The sequence below is a fragment of the Marmota marmota genome, unplaced genomic scaffold (assembly GCF_001458135.2).
Source record: "Marmota marmota marmota unplaced genomic scaffold, marMar, whole genome shotgun sequence".
NCBI classification, from domain to species: Eukaryota; Metazoa; Chordata; class Mammalia; order Rodentia; family Sciuridae; genus Marmota; species Marmota marmota.
This window is the reverse complement of record NW_025999905.1, coordinates 7,180,184-7,199,635: the sequence shown is the minus strand read 5'-3', so window position 1 is coordinate 7,199,635 and position 19,452 is coordinate 7,180,184. Positions and strand designations below refer to the sequence as shown.

The window sequence follows — 19,452 nt, the reverse complement described above, 5'->3', positions numbered from 1 at the left end:
TCCCAGTTCTTTTTATAAGCTTACACCAGATTGACCTACGGTTTCCCTTTTTTCCCCCCAAACAGTGTTTTCATATTCTTCTATTACTATTGGGGTTTTTATCAAACTCCTCAAAGTAAATGATACCCTAGTCATCTTCTCTGTTTTCCTACTTTTTGATCCTCTGTTTATCCATCACAACCATCAGGTTTGTGTTTTTGCCAATGCCTGACCCTTCCCACATCAACTAAATCAGAATCAATCCCCCTTACCCAATTTCTTAGCAATTTGTCATACATTTTCTCCTACAAATGCACACTTACAAACTCCTAATATTCATTCATATATTCTTTTACAGATTTAAAAAAGATCTCAGTAAGACTTTAAAAAGCATTTAATAGTGTTTAGTTTAGAAGGGTTATGACCTATTAAACAGAAGAATTAAAAGAAAAGCAATTACAATTAACACAGACATAGGTGTGATCAAGCACCTAAAGTACTTAACTTTTGTATGTGAATACTGAATTTGGTTCTTACTTTCAGGTAGCTAAGTAGAAAGGAATACATATATGTTGATTTAGAGGTTCTCCATCTTTATCACCCATAAAAATCACCTATAGGTCTGTGCCCACAGCTTGCAGGGGCCCCACTCTTGTATATCTGATTCAGCAGACCTGCCATGCGAGCTTGGAATTTGGTTTTGTGACACATTTGCTAATGCTCCTGGCCCAGGGACCTCATTTAAAGAAACACCAGTTCATGCAACTTTTTTCTCTTGAGTAAACATTCATACACATTGTTTTAGTTACCTATTTCTCTGCTGTGACTAAAGGACCAGAGAAGAACAACTGTAGAGAAGGAAAAGTTAATTTGAGGGCTCACATTTTTAGAGGTCTTAGTCCATAGAAGGCCAACTCCTTCCTCAGGGCTCAAGGTGAGGTAGAGCATCATGGTAGAAGAATGTGGAGAGGGAAGCAAAGAGGAAGTCTCTGCTTGCCATATACAAATACATACCTCAAAGCCACGCCCCCAATTCCCACCACCAGCCACACTCTATCACTTCAATTACTACTCTATCGGGGAATTAATTCACTAATTGAATTAAGACTCTCACAACCCAGTCTTCTCCTCTGAACCTTCTTACATCATCTCCACATGAGCTTTTTGGGGGACATCTCACATCTAAACCATAACACACATACACAGTTCATGTGACATAATTGTTGTGCTTCCTGGAATAGTGGCAGTGCTTATAAAATTCTTTTCACCTGGGTTATTAGATAAAATGCATGCATCACTGTCAGAGTTTAGAAAAGGAAGACATTTCCCCACAATAATGTTTTATACATCTATTCGCTTTTTTCTGCCACTTTCTATCTCCCTTTCTGTCTTTTACTTCGAGATATTTACATAATGTTTCATATAAAGCTTATCCTGTAGAAAAGAAACTAATGAACAAACGTTCTTGAGCTTTCTACCTATTACAAGCCATTTCTTAACCCCATCCTAATTTCTCTCTGAGGATCTTGATTGTCCTGAAATTATCAAGTAGAAGGTGTTTATTAACTTGTCCCCATGTGCTCTTAGAAAGAATGTGTACTTGTCTCTGTGTCTGTCTATCTCTTTGCTCTGTCTCTCTGGTGTTGGTGCTACAAGGGCATTCCACTTTTTAATCTTCCCTTGTTGGTATCAATTTCCAACAATTCCAATGAATGGAAGGGGACATGACACCAGGGATGCCTTGCCTTCCTAACCTTTAATACCACCCACCAGGTGGTGGATTGCACCACCTACCTTTGTTGAAATCCCCCAAAGCTCATAACATTTAAGAACTGCTCTTACTCTAAAATAGTAAACTCCAGAATTTCTCTTGACCACAGACTTTGTGCACTTCCTAGTCTCATTTAAATATAGTAGAGCACAGTAGTACTTAAGAACCTGGACTCTAAACACTGATTAAACATGAATCCCAGGTAGACGCTAACTTGGTCCAGTTTAAAAACCTCTCCAGGACTTAGTCTCCCAAATTGTAAAATTGGGATCATAAAATAGTGACTGTGTCATGGTGTAGATATGAGGATTAGATGAGTTAGTAATTGCATACATAAATTTCTTCACCTTTATCAGTTCACATAGGTATCTGTTAAGAAAATAAATAACGGTCTGTTAACAGTTTTTGACCTTGACCACTTCACTTCTTCATGAATTTGCCTGCTACCTTTTGGCCTCTGTCCCTTCAAATTTAAATGGATCTCATAAATCATGATGTCAGGTATTCTCTCACACTTAGTTTTGGACATCCAATGCATTTATTAGCATCCTGGGGTGGTAGAAATTTAGTGGAAAAAAGATATAATTCTATAGATTATATTTCTACACAAGTCCTCAGCAACCCTTCGGTGCCCAGTGTTTCTCTCAGCTGAAAGTAAAGAGGACACTTTGTTTTTTCAAACACCTGCATGTTACCTATTTAATAATCATCTTGAATTCTTGTATTTTGTCTTGTGAATTTTTGTACTTTGTCTCCTATAACCTAAAGTGTGTCCACTGCTATCTATATACTTGACTCTTTCTATTCTGACATAGAGGAAAATATGAAATTGATGATTTCCAATTGAAAAATAAGTATAATTTAAACCCATAACATAAAATCTGGCTGTATAGTTTGACCCACATTTTCTTGCCAGTCTCACATTTGGCTTGAACCTGCACACACACACCCCAACAATGTTCCTTGGTCAACCTCTCAGTTATCAGACAAACTCTAAACTTTTCTACCTTCCTGCTATCCTTTGGACTATGCATTTCCTGGGGAAATTCTTTCTCAGTGTATTTCTGATCCAGTCTACACCAGAGACCTACCTTGCCTGATATATCCTCTTGCAATCTCTTTAAAGATGTGTGTTTCTCCTTCATGCCTTACATTTGTTGAAAATGTGTCATGAAAGAGAAATCAATAGGAAAATACTTGGAAAGTAGATAATCGGCATGCAGATAATGAAGAGGAATCTGTAAGGTAAAGGTACTACTTACTATGTGTAGTACCTTAAAACCACTGAATTTTTATACTGAAGAGAACCACCAAAAGATCATCTGGTCAGCCTTCCTATACTTTATCAGTGAAAAAAACTAAAGCCCCAAGACACTGATTATTAATTTGACCACCAGTTTGTCTAGTTATAATTGAAACACGATTCTTAACCTACCATATAGTGCCCTGTTTATTTTATTTCTGTTTTTATTGTGAAAAATATTACTCCATTGCACTGGTTGGCAAAAACTAAACAGCTGATTTTCTTTACCTCTGCCCTTAAAGTTTATTAAATAGTTATTGAAGTACATATACCTATAAAATCTTGAGAATTAAACCCTAGTTTAAAGGTCTTTAAAAATATACAATTTCTAATGTTTAATAATAAGTTCTATATTAATATTTTCATATCAATAATGTATCATGAAAAGTTTACAAACAACATAGTATGTATTCTAGTATAGTCAGTAAGAAAAATAGAAACCGGTAGAACTTTGGGGAAGAAAAAAATTATAAGAATAAAGAATTCCCTTTTCTTACATAGTATGCCTCGGCTCTGATCTTTTAACTAAATACATGTGTAGGCACGTAATTGGTTCTATATAAAGTGAAATTATGGGACCAAAAAATAGAAAAAAAAGTGAGTTAAACTAGGTCATAACTTTGCAACCAGTACTCACCTTTGGAAATCATCATGTTGATATAATAATTTTAATATTGGGCTTACTTTATTTTTACACATAAACCTCTATATGCTTATGTTGGTTTTAGAAATAAGATCTGTTTTTTCAGTTATTCACTTACCTTGAAGCCTACCTTTACTTTTTATTTATGCATTTTTAAAATTAATGCTTTATAGATATATGTAAAGGTGAAATTTACTGTGGTGTATTTATTTATTTATATATATATATAGATATATATATCTATATATCTATATATATATATGATAATTTGGTCGATTTCATTGCACCATTCCTCCCTTTGCCTGTCCCTCATTCTTCCCTCAATTCCCTTCTTCTACTCCACTAATCTCTCTTCTGTTTTAAATATGGAGAAGAAATTGTCTTATTATAACAAAGATTAAAGCTTAATTTTACCCATATTATTTATAAATATAGTTTTAAAAGGGAAAGGTTTTATAGGCTTATAAGACCAAACAACATTTATTTTCCATCGAGTTAATAATTGCCTTTTTCCCCTAACTTGATAGTTTTCTCTATCCATACAGCTAATTAATTCTCAACTTTGCCCCCACCCCATAAATTTTGGCTTAGAAACTTGTGCTCTTCGTACTTTAATCTTTTCGTTGATAATGTCCTACCCCGTTATTTTATTTGTTCTATCTTTCTAGAACCACTTTTATTTGACTATAGAAGCTTTAAGACAAAACTTTGAGTTTTTCTTTCTTTTTCTATTTTTCATCTTCTTTCCTTTTATCTATGTCTTTCATTCCGTATCTGGGACCTATTTTAAATCATATGATGACTTTTCTCACACTTGTTTTTTTAATCAGATTTTGACTTCACAGATAATCCATTTTGATTCCAGCAGGATCCTTATATGCTTCTAGTCTTATTTCATGGATATAATTTTCTTTTTGCTACCAGTGGGCACTAGGTCTCCACATGTCTAAACTATACAAGATGCTTTTACAGAACTTTATTACACTGAGGATGAACAAAACCACAGGGTTTCCTTCCCTCTAAAGAACAGTTAGACTTCTCTATGGCCTTGACCTCCTGCTGTTAACCTCTCCTCTGAGTGAATCTGTAATTTCTTAGTACTTATAAAGGTAATTTTTACTATTTGCTACCACACTAGAAAAAATCTTGAAAATCTCATTGTCCATATTGTGGTGGGCATTTTTTTCTACTGCATTTTATCCTCATTTATTGAGGAGATGAGAGGGAATAATCTGTATGGTTTGCAAATAAACATATTTAAGTGTGTGAGTTGGCCTAACATTTATTTCCCTTAATTCAATAGGTACATTCCCCCTTTATATTTTAACATCTTTTAGATTTTTCCCCACTTACAAAAAAATACAATGTCATCATTAAGTTGGCAACATTTTAAATTTTAGTGATATGTAGAATAATTTTAAATCTTATAAATAATCATATCTTACAATTGGTGAAATATAAAAATCATTAAATAAAATGATAATAATCAATGGCAGTTATTTCATCAAGGTCATTGCATAATTATGCCTCCTAGTTATCAATGTCTGTTTTAATATTGTAGGTCTCAGACACCAAGATCCTACAGGAAATTATACAAACCCAACACAAACCCTCACTTCCACTCTTCTGTTTTTACAGCTGTATCATTCTTCTCTGTTTACCTCAAAAGGGCACCTGCGGCCTCTTCCACAGCCTCCTAGTGGTGTGTGAATTCTACAATGGAATCCTCAGGCTGGGAAGGCTTTGTCTTGCTCTCCTGAGCTCACTAACATGTAACCCATACTCTCCATATCCCTACTTCATTAGTTCAAAGATGAATTACCCCATGAAGCTCCACCACAGATCTAGACAGATGAACCATTGTAGCCATGAAAACAATGCATTTTGTGTGCTGACATTCCCCAGAAAGAACTTGTTCTTTGCACTCCTCCATCCGCTTCCACACTGTTTGGGGAATCAACCATTACAGTGGCTTATATCTGAATAGAACCTACAGTTTCTGGCATGCACTTGAGTGTACTGCTTCACTTAATTTTCATAGCAAATGGGTGTCTCTTGGCAGTGTGATTACCCCCCTTTATAGATAAGAAAACAGTGTTGGGCAAAGTTCCTGTAAGATTGGAGGGTCGGTTCCAATTTATAATTAATTTTTTAAATTTCAAATCATTTGTTTGTTCTTATCCACTTAGCCCTTTGATGTTCAGATTCTGAGTGTCTCAACTTTTCTTTTGTTATATTTGAGTTTTTACATTTAATGGCCAAATAAAGGTTTGAACAAACAATGGTGCTTTTTCAGTGTTTCCTAGATACAAACAAAATTTGGTAGATTTCATATCTGATATCTAGTGTTTTTATTAACAATTAATTTGTTTTCAATTTAACTTGGGAAACAATCTCACAAATAACTGCTTTGAGCAATGGAGAACTTTAACATTTGTTTTCAACAGAAAAGTTTTAAAGAATATGCCTTAAACTAACATTGATCTTGTTCACCTATAATCTTTTTTTAACACTTCTTTTATTCTAGTTATGTTTCGCCTGTATGACACAGATGGGAATGGCTTCCTGGACAGCTCGGTAATTTTTTTCCTTCAAATTTTCTGTGAAAATTTCAAAGTAATTTCTTTTGAAAAAGGCAATGAATAAATTTATAGCTATTACCACAGAAGGCACACTTAATATAATTTACATCCATTCACACAGCATTTTTATCATTTGATTTTTTCGAAGGAGTGATCTGAGGAGACAGGATTATGATTGTTGTATTGAATAGTTTTGCTATGAAAACACGACTTTTTTTTCTGTGCAGAATTTTGATAAAAAAGGAAGACTCCAACATTGAATAAAACATTAGATAAAGTTGAGACCACTGGTCTAGAAAGAAAGAAAAACTATCAGTAAGATTTGACATTAAGGAAAACATTGAGAATAGAAATAAAATCTAAAGGAATTATAAAGTCAATTTAATAATTTGATTATTTTCTTATTTTTCCACTTTTAAAAACATATTCTTAGTCATACATGCTGTTGAAATAAGAATGTATATATAGGTGTGTGTATATATGTGTATATATATATGTGTATGTATGATTATATATATATATATATATATATATATTACATATTTTCATAGCAAATGGTTGTTTCATGGCAGTGTGATTACCTCCCTTTATTGATTTGACAGACTTTCCTTTGTAAAGTCTCTCATCTAGTTACATATGCACTCTAAGGCATAAAAATTAGTGAAAGAAAAAAATACCATCTCTGTATGATTAACTGGAAGGAACACTCAAATGTTTATTTTATTTGTAATGTACAGAGATCATGGTTAGCTCTCAGAAAAGTAGAAATTAGCCTCAGTTCCAATGTACACATCAGTATGTCCTATGAAAAATTAGCCTCCATTCCAGTGTGCACATCAGTATCTTCTATGAAAGCCTATTTCAGGTTTCATTCAATAATGTACTGTGTATTTGTTGATAACATATTTGTCACATTATATTGTTTCCTTTTGTCTCAATGAAAAATATGAAAAATAAGAGTGTCAAGTTCTGGCAATTGTGAAGTACACAGGCACATTTACACCAAGTGTTTTCACACATTTGACAATGACTGAAATACATACTCTCTCTGATGGTGAGTTTCTCTGGTGGTGTGGTGGGCCTCTCTGTGGCAAACTCAAATAGACTTTCTCAAGAGGAGCAATGAAGCTGGAGACATGTTTATGTAACACTGAGGAGGAAAGTGGCATATTAGCATCGCCAGAGAAATTATAATTCCCATTGCAGGAAATGACCACCACCGCTTTGAACTGATGGTCTGATTGTGGGACTTATGTTTAAGTCTCAGACTATTGCTTTTAAATGCTACTTATCTTGAGTTTTCCATTTAGTAATTTGGGGGTGCATGATAAATTTTCTCATTTTCTGGTACCATTTCACAGCTAGGAATTATGAGTTTTTTTTCTAGATATCTCAGTATGCTTATTGTAACTACAGTACTACATATTGTGTTGTAATGAGAATCTGTTTTATTTAATATTTCTTTTAATTAAGTTTAAATGATGTTTCTTGGGCTGGGATTATGGGTCAGTGGTAGAGTGCTTGCCTAGCACACATGAGGTATTGGGTTTGATCCCCAACACCACATGAAGAAAACTAAATAAAAAAAAATAAAGGTATTGTGTCCATCTAAAAACTAAAAAAAAGAAAATAAAAGAATTTTTTTTTAACTAGGCTTTTAACCATGGGTTGAAATTTGGTGGATTTGAAAATTTAGCCAGATTTTTTTTTTTTTTTTGGTCTTGGGCCATTTTGGGGTAACATGTATAGTAGATTACTTGTAATATTCATATATTGCAGTATTCCCAATATTGAACAATGAATTGAGGATAAATTGTTTTAAATTGATTTGTTGATGGTAGTTACTCTTTTTATCTTTTTCTTACTGATTAAATTTTGGGGTTTTCTCCACATAGTCCATTGCCCAGTAATTTTCTTCAGTATCAGTTTCAAATTGTACCTTCTGGAGTCATTTGTCCTGATATTTTAATAGCATAGCAGTTCACCTTTTGGAGGACAAAAAAAGAGAAAATTGATTTGGAAATTAATTTGGAAAATGATGAGTATGTCTCATAATGAGAGTTAAAGTTTATTGATCCTTTATAATATGCTAAACTAGATAATATATTTCATATAACAAGATGTTTAATCTTGGCGGCAACTTTATCAACTAGGAAAAATTAGAATATCCATGTTTAGTGATGATGAAACTAGAGATTAAATGACTTATGTCACGAGACTATGTAATGTAGTCCATGAAAAATAGTTCTTCTTAAAAATACATCCAAGGACTTCAACCTCTCCAAACCATTGAGTTGTTTATAAGCAAACATGGACTAGGTAATAATGTAGTAATTCAAATACACAATTTTTGCAAGTTTTAAAATTTAGCAGTTTCTAATATACATTTATGTTGTTGTGGGGCTTCCTTTCATGCATTAATAACATAATATATATTTTTTAGAGAGAGAGAATATAGGTTTTACAACTTCCTCAGAGGGACCTGCTTTTTCTAATTTTTGCCGTATTTCCTTCTTCACGTAATGAACATTGACCACATATATTAGATCGGGGTGAAGTAGTGTAATCTTTGACTAATATACTTTCAAGCCTAATGCTTTTATACTTCTTATATTTGAAATTATACCACTTTTTAAATCATGTTATATCTCCATTTAAAATCAAAATTATCTTACAAAGCCATGTTTAATCGTTTCTGAAAATAGGCAAAGAAAATTGAAACATTGAAGACGTACATCTGAAAAATATTTGAATTTTATTTAGCCAAGCCATATGTATTCACCAGTAGGTCTTCAAAGAGTTGACATTTGAGCAGAATACTATAAAAATTCAAGCTAAAATTCTATCCTCTCACAAAATAAACTCTACATATACTTAGCCTCCAAACCTTTACCCTGAATATCCTCCTAGCAAAGCACATTATCCCAATAAATGACTGGAAGAGTCAATATATGTTCTCAGTGTATCAAAATAAAAATAAACCTCTCAGTTGCTCTCAAATGCTTCCTTCCACCCGTGCACATCTGCTTGGAAGCCAAAGGGTCAGGATGGTCAGTGACTTAGAAAATCACATCCTGTGAAAATATACATAAACTCCTGCTTTCATCAGGCCCTCCTTTTCTAGTAGAAGAAAGCCTTTCTTGGTATAATTGTGCCCTCTTCTGGTGGAAATTTCTAGACAAAGTACAAGATGAATTTCTATTTAGTTTCCTCTTCTCTATATCATTAATAAAATATTTAAATAGGAATATATGTATGTATCTTATTTAATTTTTTAGCTACTTGTTGAACAAAACAATTCCTTTAAGTCAAAGATTAATAAGATCTTCTATTCATATATTCTCTCCCCCACCCGACCCCCTTTTTCTCTTTTTTTCAGGAGCTAGAAAATATCATCAGTCAAATGATGCACGTTGCTGAGTACCTTGAATGGGATGTCACTGAACTTAATCCAGTAGGTATAAGAATGATTTAACTGTTGACTAAATCCTAGAAGGTTTCTTTCTTTGTTCCTTCTTTCCTTCCACCCTTCCATCCTTTCTTTCTTTCTGTCTTTCCTGAGACTAAATATATTACTATCATTTGATTTTTGTCTTTAAGTCACTCTAAGTTACTATTTCTAATGAGAAGTCAAAGAGGATTCTAAATAAGACAAAGTATATGTGGTATTCTAAAGCTCTCATCAGTTAACTTTTGTTCTTTCTCCAAGGAAAGCCCAAAGCTCTTTGGCTTCTTCATAATAAAGCTTGGAATTTTTAATCATTTTGTTTAAAGAAACAATACCTCATAACTTCAATAAAAACTTCTTACTTGAGTAGAAGTACTAAAACTTCCAACATTATTCAAATGGATATTAAAATAATCTGCATAGAAAACATAATTTTCTATGAATTTAGCTGTAAGAAATATTTTGGAAAATGATAGGAAATACTAATTTTAATTCATTTTGAAGTCAATTAAGATTACATGAATAAGGCAAATACAGATCAATTTTAATTGAAATACTTTGCATTTTATATGCATTTTAAAAGTCTGTAAACCGGTTTTTGCATTTATGCAGTTAGTAGCATGATAAGTGCATGAATATGTGTTACAAGAGCTCAAAACATTTATCTTCCTTTCTAAACAACGCAGTAAATACATAAGGTGCAAAACATTGTACCATTCATAATTGGATTTGGATTTTTCCAGTTGTAATGCAACTGTTTGGGGGGAGGGTTGTTGTTGTTGTTGTTGTTGTTTATTTGTTTGATGTAGAAATGCATCCAACCTTCTCCTAGTGACTGGCAGCTATCAGTAACAGATTGTATTTTGTGTATGGAATGATAAAGTAGATGATGAGGGTTGGGGTTATGGCTCAGTATTAGATTGCTTGCCTAGCACTGGGTTTGATCCTCAGCACCACATAAAAATAAATAAATAAAATAAAGGTATTGTGTCCATCTAAAACTAAACTAAAATAAAATAAAATAAAAAGTAGATGATGGCATGTATTTAACTTATTGCTCAATTGTCTTAGTACTATTTTTTATGAAATCAGGGGATTTCTTATAAGTTCTGTTGACCTTTTTGGTTATGGTAATCTAAAACAGCTTTCTTTCCTCTTCCCTACCTTTTGACCTGTAAAGATTGTTCATCTATCAATCAACTGAGGAAAGGAAGGGAGATTTTTTTTCCTAACAACTTTCTAAGTAGAAGTGGGTACCACCATTTTCTAGCAAAAAATGTTTTTGGTGACGGGAGGTGTAGGTTTGAAAAAAAGGAAGATCTAGATGCTGGGAAGAGGGAGACAGTAAGTGGAGTGGCTGGACAGCCTAACTATGACAAATACAGATGGGAAAATAGAAAAAAAATACCTGTAGCATTATTTGTCATGTGTGGTCTGATAAGCTGGCCTCTATTCTGAATATTTCAGTGTGAAAAATAAAGATGAAGGCCTCCCTTTGAGCATGTCATTTGCTATTATGGTGACTGCTTTATCTTGCCTACTGCTTCAACAGTGATCTTCATTTTGAACAAATGTACACAGTTTGAGAGTCTTATTAACTTGGCATATATGAATAAAAATAAGTGAATATTTGAGGTTGATCATAATTAGTAGGGAAGGCTCAGATGTTCTTTTTTTTAATATGTTGTGAGAGAGAGAGAGAGAGAATTTTTTAATATTTATTTTTCAGTTTTTGGCGGACACAACATCCTTGTTTATATGTGGTGCTGAGGCTCGAACCCAGGCCAGATGTTCTTGAAAGGAATTTTAATTCAACTAATCCCAGCTCTAATGTTAGTATTAACGTTAGTATTAGTATTAGTTTAGTTTATTCTCATATGTTCCTTTCCATTGGTTAATGAGCATGCCCCTCAAGAGGCAGGGCATTTTAACTGAATCTTTTGCCATTTTATCAAATTTAAAATAATTTATCTTTTATTTTTAGAATAATTAAATAATTATTCCAGCAAATTTTTTTTAATTTTTTTTTCAGTACTTACAGATCATTGTGTTGCTATGAAGGAAAACAATAGGATTTTAAAATACTTTCTGAGGAAACACACCAAGCACAGAATTGTTTAAGCAAACAATATTTTTACCAAACAATATTTTTACCAAAAAAAATTTCAGTGGTGGAGACCAAACCAACAGCATTGTACATGCTCCACAATCTCTCTATTACTGGACTACAGCCCCAACTAAATATTTTATTTATTATACTTTTAAAGTTTCTGTTGTAATGTTCTTTGAATTTCTTGCTTGTTCTTAATTGTTTGAAATTCCCACATTATATAAAGGCAATAATGCACTAGGGTTCTTACCAGGTTTGCCACCTTGATATCTTGAGATGGGAATTACTGCCTTTCCAGCAGCCAAGGGTCATATGGTTGGACTCATATAATTTACTTTATTGTAATAAAACAATACTATGTGACATGATATATGCGGGGGTCTTCTATTTATAATTTGAAGTAAGTACCAACATCATCACCATTCCACAAAGAGGTTAAATGTATTACAATACTGTGAAGAACATTTTGGGACATTATTGCAAGTTATCTTTAGAAAAGAGTCTAATTAAATATGATTAGGTCATTTAAATTTGGGGCTCTATTGAGTTCTGATAGGCAATTAAAAACAGCTTCATTCTTCTACCCTTTACTACTTAGCAAAGAATTCTTTGAGCTCTTTGCCATGAAGTTAATTTGTTCAGACATTTTCTGGCATATATATGAACCTAAAAAAATAATCATCTTGAGGAAGTAATTAAAGACCACTTTCACTATTAAATTAAAGTTAACTTATTTTAGCTGTGCTATTCATTGAAAAAATATTAGAAATTTAAACACTTATTTCTAGCAGTTGATCAATGTAGTTAGCTGTGTTCCAAAAATCATTAAGACACTATTTTCTCAGTAATAGGATTAATGTTGTACTGAGTTATCAAAACATATATGCCAACTCTCCCTTTCACTACTAGTCACAATTTGTTGTAGTCAGTTCAATGTAATGCCTTGCCATATTATGTGAAATGCATTTTATTGATTCTTTTTAAGTCTTCACTGATCTCCTCTTCTCCAGATCCTTCACGAAATGATGGAAGAAATTGACTATGATCATGATGGAACCGTGTCTCTGGAGGAGTGGATTCAAGGAGGAATGACAACAATCCCACTTCTTGTGCTCCTGGGCTTGGAAAATGTAAGCATTTCCATGGAGAAGGGTGGCCTCGCAATCACTCAGTGGGATTCTCTATTAACCTTTTGATTATAAATTGATCTGGCCGTTTTCTACCACGAAGCATGTAGTGAGTGCCTGCTACTTTTAATAAATACACCATGGTGCAATTTAACAGTAGCTCCTTATGTGGTAACACTTGACATAAACATATTGATCCTCTTAAAATAATACCTTAGGATTACATGTGTATTTTTTTCTCTTTTGTTTTCCTCTGTTTAAAGTGCAATCCTTTTAAACTGCCTATCTCCCCAATGTTGTTTCTTCATATATCATTTAATGTAAGAAATTCTGTACTATTGTTGTATTCTGTGGTCCTTGTGATGCTCTATCTCAATCAATATTCCCCCTCACATGAAGATAATCTATTTTATTGATATCCCATACTTGGAGAAGTCAATTAGGTATTGGAGGAGGATGAGAGATATACATGTATATGAAAAATGTTGTTCTTATATTTCTGCAGATCAACCATGTTCTTATTCTAATTTAATTCTCAAAAGTTTTTTTTTTTTTTAATTGGTGCCTAAGTGCCATTGTATTGGCAATTAAATATATAGTTTGGGGGTTTAAAGTAGATCAACCTATGACCAAATGTGATATAATAATGACCTTGAAACTAAATCTTGCCTAACTCTGCCATAAAATTATTTCAGAAATTAATTCAGAAACCTGGTGACATCAACAGAAAAAAAAAACTAGTTTTTGTATTTAGCATTAATTCTGGAATAGGAATGAACTATAATATGTATATAATAGCATATTTACTTAGAATCAAAGAGTATAAGGGATAGAAACCACCCTGACACACATAACGTTTAAATTTTTGAGATCCAAGAACATGGTGTCTACCACTTTGCTCCTGAGCCTCAAACTCTTCATACTTCTTGTTACCAGCAAAACTAATTTTGCAGATTTGAGACTATTCAACACAACAAATTTTTAAAAGTCAGCTCTCAAGACATTTTACAGTCTGTTTGTGAAACCTATGAACGTATATATAAACATGTTTGTGTAAATGGGTTTAAGAATATATAAATAGGTTTAGGGTTTAGGATTATATATGAGTTTACAAATAAATAGGTGAAGTTCAGAAAATTATCCTTTCTTTACTTTTTACCTGGAATTTCAAATTATTTACTGCTATTTTGATGTTACCTTTCATAGGAACTCTGGGATTTTAGTCTCTGTCAGATGAAGAAAAAAATACTAATAGTTGATATATAGGACATCACCTTAAAATAATTTATGACAAAGATAATGAATATAGATGTTATTTCTCATAAATACATATTTCTACACTTTGAAAATTAATTATTCAGTATTTCCTTGTACCTTATGTTTGTATGCTACACATAATTTAGCATCTTTTATAACTTGTTATATACCCCTATTATAATTATTTAATTGTTGAATATACCTGTTGATACAAGCATTATGTAAATTGAATTATGATGAAAGAGCAAAAGGCAAAATTACAAAATGGCAGCATTTTAAGTTTTATTTACATTCTGTGCTGAAAAACAATTGTTAGAAGACTCCAGTCATGGAGAACCAATAATAATGGTTCTCTAGAAGGGAGTTTTATATTATCAAAACTAAAATTTGAGTATTCTATATGCTTTTGGAAATTGGTGTATGAAAGCAGAGGAGATACAGGAATGACTAAATGAAATGTAGTCGGATGTGAGACAAGAAAGTACAGAAAAGGAGATTTTGTTACATTTATTTTAAACATCACAGAGGATGTTGAAATAATGGTTTACTTTACATATTATTGGTTATAAAAGGCTTAAATTTTAATTTATAAATACAGGTACTTGTAAAATTATACAAATAGCATGGCTAATATAGTTCACAAATTTGTTTAGATTTAACTCTAAATATTTTAAAGAAATATGATATTTCATTAGTTTCTGGCAGTAAGTTACATTGAATGAAATTTCTTTGCTTTTAATGTACATTTGGTTAATTATTTGTAAATTATCTTTAATTGAATTTGTCAATTAATATTTTATGTTCTTAGTTCTAAAAGATTGACAGGAAAAATAAATTTAGGGTTTTGTTAATAGTAAACAGAGCTGTTTTCCCAGTCCTGGCCACTAGATGTCAGGGCCACATTGTTTAACACGAATAAGGCAAATATATTTAAGAGATTGGATGTTTTTCCTCTGTGAATTAGAATTCTGAAAGAAATTTCCCTTTTCTTTCACATTTGAAAAAAAGAGTAAGGCAACCATATTTTAAGTATCTTTTAATAAGATGTATAAGCACTGTAATCATGTGTAATGATCATAAAACAGAATACCTCTCTGTTAAAAATAGCTTTTTAAGTCTAAGGCATTGTAAGTGTTGTAAAAACCAGGAATGACACCAAGACAATTGAATGATGAGAGTCTTTTTTTAGTAATTGAGATTTATTTCCTTTCTGTAGGCAGTTAATGTGTTATGTTATTACCTGTAGAGAATTTGATCCCTGGTGCTAGAGCCTCAACCCCCACCACATCTTTTGCTTATTAAATTGGAAATCTAGATGCTTCAGTTTGAAGCTGGCCATTTATTATAAAGCTTGCCTTGTTATGTTGTCCTATTCTTGTCTATTGTCAATTATGAGCTTGGACAGTAGATTCTAATTGATAGTGGGTGTTAAATACCACAGTGTATTTGAGAGTGACTGCTGTGGACTATCCAATAGCATAGTTAAAATTGTCATTCTGAGAGAGTAAGCCTCTGTTCTCATGTAAGGCACAACTGTTATGATTTCACTATATTTATTTTTCTCCATTAACAGAATTTAAAATGTTGCTCTATTTTAAATAAAATCTGCTTATCTACTAAAATCAGAAATGTAGTTCATCGGGACTTAATTCTTCACCAAACACTAAAAAGAAAGAGTCATTTCTTTTCTTTCACAAGCACTAATGCAAACATCACAAAACCCAAGATAAACTGGTCAAAAACAGTACCAAGTCTTAGTGTCTCTTACATTTGAAGGAAAATAGGGAGTTTAAATGATTATATGATTTTGATTACCACTACCAAAAGTTAACTTGAAACATTCTTTATTTATTTTGGAGAGAAGGGGGTACTGGGGACTGAACCTAGAGGTGCTTTATCACTGAGCCACATTCCCAGGCCTTTTTAAATATCTTATTTAGAGGCAGGGTCTCACTGAGTTGCTTAGGTCCTTGCTAAGTTGCTGAGGCTGGGTTTGAATTTTTAATTCTCCTTTCTCAGCCTCTAAATTTCTGGGATTACAGATATGCACAACTGCACATGAAGAAACTTATTCTTTTTTCAATAGTCATCTTACTGAAGGATTTTTTCAAACCTTATATAATGAAAACCTTTTTTTTTTTTTTTTCACTAACAACTATTTGCTTCAGTAACTGGAACCTGTCTATCATGGGAAATACATTATATAGTTTAGGTTTTATGGCCATAAAGATCTCTGTCCCAACTGCTCAGTGCTTCTGTTATAGCCCAAAAGTAATCACAGAGATTGTAAAAAAGCAACCGATAAGGCTATATTCCAATAAAACTTTATTTATAAAACAGATTGCTTAACAGACTTGAACCACTTGCCACTTTTTGTGCCAACTGCTGATCTGTTTTGTTACTAATTTGTCATATTACAAACAGAAGATATTTTAATTTACTTTTAGTAATTCAGGAGACAGGACTCTAGAATACCCCTGACTTGGCACACAAACAACCACAGCAAGACATGAGTGAGATACAGAAGCAGTGGACTTCATGAACTGATCTCCATCCTGACTGTTATTAAGTCAGTCATTTTGTGCCAGGGAGTTGCCTCCTCTAAAAAAATGAAAAGAAAGTTAGTCAAGAAGATGTTTTTCTTTTTCAAAACATTTTTTTTAGTTCTAATGTTTCTTTTCTTAGACCAACAAGACAATTAATAATACTTCAATTCCTGAAAGCCATAATCTTGAATCTTTACTAAATTGTTCAAGAAAAATCCCCAAATTCATATTATTAGAAATTCCTTAATTCCTAAAAACAAAAATACACATTCACCTATTATACACATATAATAAATGTAAATATTATCCATCCAGGTATCCTTGAAATGACCTTAACTCCTTGGCGTAGACTCTTGTGCCCACATCTAATCTATTCTGGTTTTAAAGAGAATGATTCCATCTCAAAGAATCTTGGCCTTTAATCCTTAAGTAACATAAACTCTTCCTTTGATTGAGATGGTTTAAGACCTGTTAAATTTCTTGATAGAATAAAAGAATATGAAATATATTCTCTGATAAAATTTCTGAGTGGTACAGTATAAATGATAATACATTTTTAATAATCTAAATTATATTTTAAAAATTATGATTTGCATTCCAATTTTTACAATGTTAATTTGGTTTACAGTTTTTGTTCCTCTATATGTACATAGTTCAATATAGAAAGAAATTTCAAAACCAGATATATGTCACAATTCTTGAGATTTCAGATTAGGTATTGAAAAAGAAAAATGAACATGTGGTTTCACATGTTATTGAGTTTGAATCTGAGCTGCAGGGTCCCAGTCTGCTCTCAGAAGGTGCAGTCTGGAGATGAGCAATTCACTGCAAATCTGCCCCAAATTTTAATATTTATCTTTGTTTTCTCATTGACCAGTGTCTGATATAGCTTGGTTTTTTTGTCTAAATGAGTAGTTTCTTTCATATTGACATTTACTGTTTGGAGATCTTGAACAAAATAGTAAGACAATTTAGTGATCTTTATTATTTAATGGATTTAAAGTAATTTGCCACATTGGCTCATCTATGTGTTCTAAATAAGTCAGTTGAAATGTGGCTGGGTGCCAGGGAAGGAGTACTTATACTGGGATCTGTAAAATTTCTCCTTGAGGTCTTTTGAAAATAAAAATATTTACAGTGCTATAGTGGTTCCAGTTTAGTTGAACATTATATTTGAACTTTGAAATATTTAGGAAAATCCTAAAATTTTAGAAATCACTAGGATAAGGAAATTAAGTTTGAAAAAGCGCAAAGGGCCTTCTCCCTTTGAAACATCCCTTTGGCTTCTAGGGAACTGAGAATCAAAGAAGGACGTGAAGCTCCTTCTTAAGAGTAGACCAGCCTGAGACTCAGTAAACATTTCTCTCTGTCCTAAGCACAGAACTGAGCTGCTATGTTGTAATCTGCAGTGCTGTATCTGGTAATGAAAATAAACTAACACATTTCCTATGAAATAAAGTATATAAAAATCTATGAATATTTTTCTTAATTCTTTTAGCTGATACATTGGGATGTTACACAACTCAACCCAATGATGGTAATAATATTTGCTGTTTATATAACACCAGTCTTCTGAAGAGCTAAATTAACTTCACAGGTATTGTATAATGAAACCTCACAAGAAGGCCTGGGAAAGCAAAGTGGGTACTTTGATTTCATTAGAGAGGAAAATAAGAAGAAGAAAGATGAAATGGCCGGTTCACATTTTCATAGTAGGCAGGAACCAAGCCTTCTGGATTCTCCGTTCATTTCTTTCTTTTTTCTTTTTTCTTTTTTTTTATATAAAAGTGAATTCATTTCTTGGCAATAAATATTTATTTGTAACAGAAGCACTAATAGAAATATGCTCTATTGGCTGATAGGATATAGGAAAGGACAGATTCTTTCTCTTCCCCACTAAGTTTACAATCTAAATAAGACAAACAAGACAAGACATGAAAATACAGAGAGTTGGAGTATAATTTGCACTGCTGAGAAGTAGTTGGCTCCTGGTTTCAATTTCTTCTTTTAAAGAAGTCACATACATATTTCATTCCTTGCATATTTTGGCAATGCATCCGGCTAAGAGCTATAAAGCTATTTGATTTGTTTTTTGGTAAAGCATTTTATGCCTGGGTAATGGATTTGTACATCAGTTGCAGCCTGTAACATGGCTAAGTGTTCTGATTGACAGAACACCCACATTCAGACTTGTTTATTTTTTGATAAGGAAAATGCCAGCTAACTTAGTCCATATGTGCTCTCCAACAGGATGAGGCTTATTCACATATAATGGACAATCATTTAAAAATAAAATGACAAGGAATATAAAAATGGTAATACATATGAAAAATAGTTTTTTTCCTTTCTTCTTTTACTTAAAAATATTTCAAAGAATTTAACTGCTAATTTTAAAGTTTGTTAGTTTTAAAAATTAACAATGCCATAGTTAAACTTTTTTTACATCAGGATGTTTAATTTTTAAAGCAATATAAATTTAAATATAGACAGTTTTCAAAATATAGCAAAGTTAAACACATATTCTATTCACATTTTATTACGACTTGAAATCTTATGGTTCATCTAAACCCAAACTCAATTAGGAAATTACTATGAAGTCTATTTCTTGAGTTTTAGAAAACTGAAATTATATCTTCTGAAGTTCTCTCCTTGACACCTTATACCTAGCTGCTTTTGTTGAGATCTC

The 19,452-nt window shown here is 32.4% G+C and overlaps 1 protein-coding gene across 9 annotated transcripts in view; it reads left to right on the top strand.

Annotated features, from left to right (window-relative positions):
* The window catches only part of Dgkb (diacylglycerol kinase beta), a 747,732-nt gene that overhangs the window by 240,029 nt on the left and 488,251 nt on the right, over positions 1–19,452 (top strand). For all 9 annotated transcript variants that reach the window (XM_048799633.1, XM_048799632.1, XM_048799634.1 and 6 more), the window contains 3 exons: positions 6,224–6,273; positions 9,658–9,732; positions 12,847–12,966. In XM_048799633.1, coding sequence (XP_048655590.1) covers positions 6,224–6,273; positions 9,658–9,732; positions 12,847–12,966 — 245 coding nt within the window. The remainder of the gene's footprint in view (positions 1–6,223; positions 6,274–9,657; positions 9,733–12,846; positions 12,967–19,452) is intronic.